The 4,274-nt window shown below is 38.4% G+C and overlaps 1 protein-coding gene across 1 annotated transcript; it reads left to right on the top strand.

Annotated features, from left to right (window-relative positions):
- Nucleotides 1-538: 538 nt before the first annotated feature.
- Nucleotides 539-3,916, top strand: LOC306998344 (uncharacterized protein; the record flags this gene model as incomplete). Its single annotated transcript, XM_079612311.1, has 3 exons — nucleotides 539-886; nucleotides 1,074-1,108; nucleotides 2,765-3,916. Exon 3 carries the CDS (start codon nucleotides 2,771-2,773, stop codon nucleotides 3,914-3,916), a length of 1,146 nt encoding a protein of 381 aa, XP_079468437.1. The 5' UTR covers nucleotides 539-886; nucleotides 1,074-1,108; nucleotides 2,765-2,770.
- Nucleotides 3,917-4,274: the final 358 nt, after the last annotated feature.

Here is a 4,274-nt window from a genome sequence, read left to right as displayed (position 1 = left end):
CAAAATTTTATGAGAACAGACCCAGATAGCATAATCTTCCGGGCCCTTTCTGGATTCTTCTGGCATGTGTTTGGTTTGTGTACGATGTTGGCAAATGGATGGCAACCCTGAAGAGTTCCGGAATCGGTGGTGGCTCAGCTGGAGGAGGGATGGTCAATATTTTATGGCTCTCTTCTGGCAAATATGAAACATGCCAGATTCAACGTATTTTTCAGTTGCTGTTGTGGGAGTGATTGTGAAATGACTTAAAAAAGTATTTATTTAAGTCATAACTCTCCAGTTTTATCATAATATATAGCCTCTAATGGACAAGATAGTCTTTGTCATAACTTTATGAAATTACACGAAGTTACACAATTTAATTGAATATTAAATTAAATATTAATATAATATTAAATTAATGGATTAATTTTACTGAAATCGTATTTAAAATGTACGTAAACGTAGGGTCTGACCATAATTAACTTGACATAATAAAATAAAGTTATGACAAAGACAACCTTGTCCATTAGAGGCCATATGATAAAACTGGAGTCATAACTCTCCAGTTTTATCATAATATATAGCCTCTAATGGACAAGGTTGTCTTTGTCATAACTTTATGAAATTACACGAAGTTACACAATTTAATTTAATATTAAATATTAATATTAAATAAATTAATCAATTTGACTGAAATCGTATTTAAAATGTATGTAAAGGTAGGGTCTTACTAAATTATTATACATAATTAACTTGACATAATAAAAATAAAACTGATACATGATATTTAAGTATGAAAAGACGAACTTATTAAAACATTTGTGATTTACCCTTTGACCTTGCTGCCGCGCCATTTTAAACGAGGTCGGACAATTCTCATCCTCAGTAGCTGAACCGCGCTGAGGTAAGTGTGTTGCTTAAGCTGAACTATGCTTTATTTTTAGTAATTTATTTATTTTTGAATAGTTGTAACGTTACCAGACCTTAGCGTCAGCACTTAACGTACGTTACTTTAGCTAGCTACTAGGTTTAGCATGTTCACCAAACCGTTTCTCTGACCAAACCAAATGTTCCTGTACATTTCCTGACAGAGATTTCACCGTTGACTATCAAGAGCCAAGTAAAAGTAAGGTAAGTTGTGTTCTGTATGTTTTTAACTCTTGTTCTATGTTGCTTTTTTTTTTGCGTCGGCTATTTAAACGTATTTTATCTGCTAAGTAGATTTTTTCGCACCCTAACGGTAAGTTAACGTGCCCTCATGAGCACCAGGCAGATAGTCATGGCAGTTTTAACGTTAGATGACAGGAATTTTATGAGAAAACTGCATATGGCGTATGGATAGGCAGTTTATTGGTATTGTAATAGCATTTGAACATTTTTAGAGTGGTTGTTTGAAGAAATCCTTATAAAGGCCACTACTTCGTGTCTATTCACACCGCATGGAGTGGTCAAGATGGCACCTGTCGTTCTGTCTGGTGCTCGTCGAAAGAATGCAAGAGGCAGACATTTTCCCGGTGCATTCTTCGGGGAGCCAATCACATCGGTGTATCTGATATAGGCGGTATAAGATGGCTAAACGGATCACGGTCGTATGCTGCGTCCCAAATCGCATACTATCCGTCATAAATAGTATTCAAAAGTAGAATTAGTAAGTCCCAAATCGTAGTATGTTGAAATGAGTGTTCCAAAGATACCCGGATGGTCTACGACTTCCGGTCAGAATATGAAGTGCAGATGCGCACTCTAACGGCTAATATTGCCCACAACCCATCGCGCGCTGGACGAGGATTCGGTTAGAACTACAAACAGGAGTGAAAAGTTAAAAAAAAAACTACAGACATGGATGACGCGTGAGTCCGGAGGTTATGTAGAGAAGTTTAGATAAAGTTGTTTGAGTAATTAATTATCAGTATCTAACTGACGAAAATATATTTATTCAATGTTTTCCACATTATATTTCATCTGCAGCAGCATTTTTAACTTTTGTAAAGACACGTTTAGCCATTAACTTTTAAATGCATCATTACATTCAAATTGAAAACACATGAGGAGTCTCCGCATGAAAGACCCATGACTGGCAGATGAACGTGCGACTACATTTCTCTCCGAAACAGTAGGAAATTAAATTAGATTGAATGAAGGATTTTAACTGTGACAAGATGATTGACAGGGCAGTTTACTGACAGGATGCACGTGGCCAGTCCATTAAAGATGATGAAGTAGTATGTCCCAAAGCTTGCCTATTCTTTTGCTACACACTCAAAAGTATATACTTTTTCTTCAAAAAAAAAAAAGTACATACTTTTAGGGCATAGTATAAGTAGGCGAATTGGGATGCAGCCATAGTGTTTTTAGATGTTTTTGTTTTTAGCCTCACCAACAAAAAATGTCCTTTCCCGTGTTCATTGCATGGTTTCTATCTTATTCCACAATTGAGCCTGACAGATTTTTACATGAAATAAAATTATCAATAAGCTGCAGGCTTCAACTTGAAATATTTGTATTACCTTTTCTAAGTATTTTTGAATGGAGCGGTTTTATTTGGCTAGTGTAACTCTGTGAATGTGAAGGCTAGTGAAAGATTTGACTTCAAATTTCAATACAAATAAATCAATTGAGCAGTGGAGTTGTTTTCTTATGTGACTAAGGTTTACCTTACAGTACAGCCTAGACTATTTGGGATATACACAGTTCAAGATGTACATACAAAGAGCTTTCTCCTCTCTTTTCTCTCTAAATAAATCCGTAGCGTTAACAAATGTCTGTGTTTGGTTTTCCCCAGTTCACAATGGAGCGGTCCCAGTGGAGTAACATGCGCAAGCGAGCCATAAAAAGGACAAATGACAGAATTTTAGAGGTACAAAGAAGTCTTTGCACAGGTGTTGTAGAGCACAATGAGATGGTAAGTAGTGACTTTGGTGAAGTTGTGGACACTGAGATGGTGAGTGAGGATGAGGTCTCGGAGGAGGAGGAGGATGATGAGGATGAGATTTCTTCTCCTTTAGATTTGTCCACTGCTCTGTCTGGCTGGGCTGTTGAGTATGGTGTATCATTAGTGGCATTGTCTGTTCTTCTGTGCATCCTTAGAGTGCATCACCCCTTTCTTCCAAAGGATGAGAGAACCCTTTTAAAAACGGCAACCAAGTACACTCTGGAAAGGTTGGCTGGTGGAGTGTTTTTCTATTTTGGTATTTTGAACATGTTTCGCAAAACATTTGAGTATTTGTCGTCCAAATTTCCAGATAGAAATGTGTTTATGTTGCAGCTTAATTTTGATGGATTGCCGCTGTTTAAGAGCTCGTTGACTCAGTTCTGGCTAGTGTTAGGCATGTTTCGTCACAAAGAGTATATTTCCAGCAGGCCACTGTTAATTGCTTTGTTCTGTGGTGAGACTAAACCCACTTCATTGCAAGAGTATCTTGGTGCCCTTGTTCAAGAATTGACAATGCTGAGAGAGGGATTTGTCATAGGCTCAAAAACCTTGTTTTTGAAGGTAATTTCAGTACTTTGTGATGCTCCTGCTAGAGCCTTTATCAAACAGGTGAAAGGCCATTCAGGTTATGCAGGATGTGATAAGTGTTTACAGCCAGGTGTTTATGCTCGTCACCGCATGACATTCCCAGAGGTTAGTGCTGCTGATAGAACTGATGAGTCATTTGCGAGGGGCACAGATGAGGAACATCACGTAGCAGTTTCCCCTCTAACTGAAACAGGTATCGGTATGGTCAGTCAGTTTCCTCACGATTATATGCATTTGGTTTGTTTGGGAGTAATGAGGAGGCTCTTAGATTTGTGGTTTGGCAGTTCTGGCCCTCTATGGTGTCGTCGTTCGGGTCGTGACATGCAGGAGATCTCTGAAAAGCTGGTAAGTTTGAAGGCATTCGTCCCAGTTGAATTTGCTAGGAAGCCAAGGAGTCTGGTGGTAGGCAACTGAACTAAGGCAGTTCCTTCTGTACACCGGTCCTCTTGTTCTTAGGGGTGTGTTACCTGAGGAAATATATAACAACTTCATGCTGCTGTCAGTTGCCATCTCGATTTTAGCCAATCCCCGACTTTGTTCAGCTCTGAATGGTTTCGCGAAAATGTTACTTGTGTCATTTGTGGAGCACTTCAGTAAATTGTATGGTCCTGAGTTTGTTGTCTACAATATACATGGGTTGATTCATCTTAGTGATGATGTAAAGATTCATGGTCATCTAGATGTGATCTCTGGGTTTCCATTTGAAAATTACCTGTGTACATTAAAAAAAATTATCAGAAAACCACACAGCCCTCTAACTCAGGTGATCCGT

Source organism: Phoxinus phoxinus (genome assembly GCF_949152265.1).
Source record: "Phoxinus phoxinus genome assembly, chromosome: 5".
NCBI classification, from domain to species: Eukaryota; Metazoa; Chordata; class Actinopteri; order Cypriniformes; family Leuciscidae; genus Phoxinus; species Phoxinus phoxinus.
The sequence above is the reverse complement of the archived record's forward strand: the minus strand, read 5'-3'. Positions and strand labels throughout refer to the sequence as shown.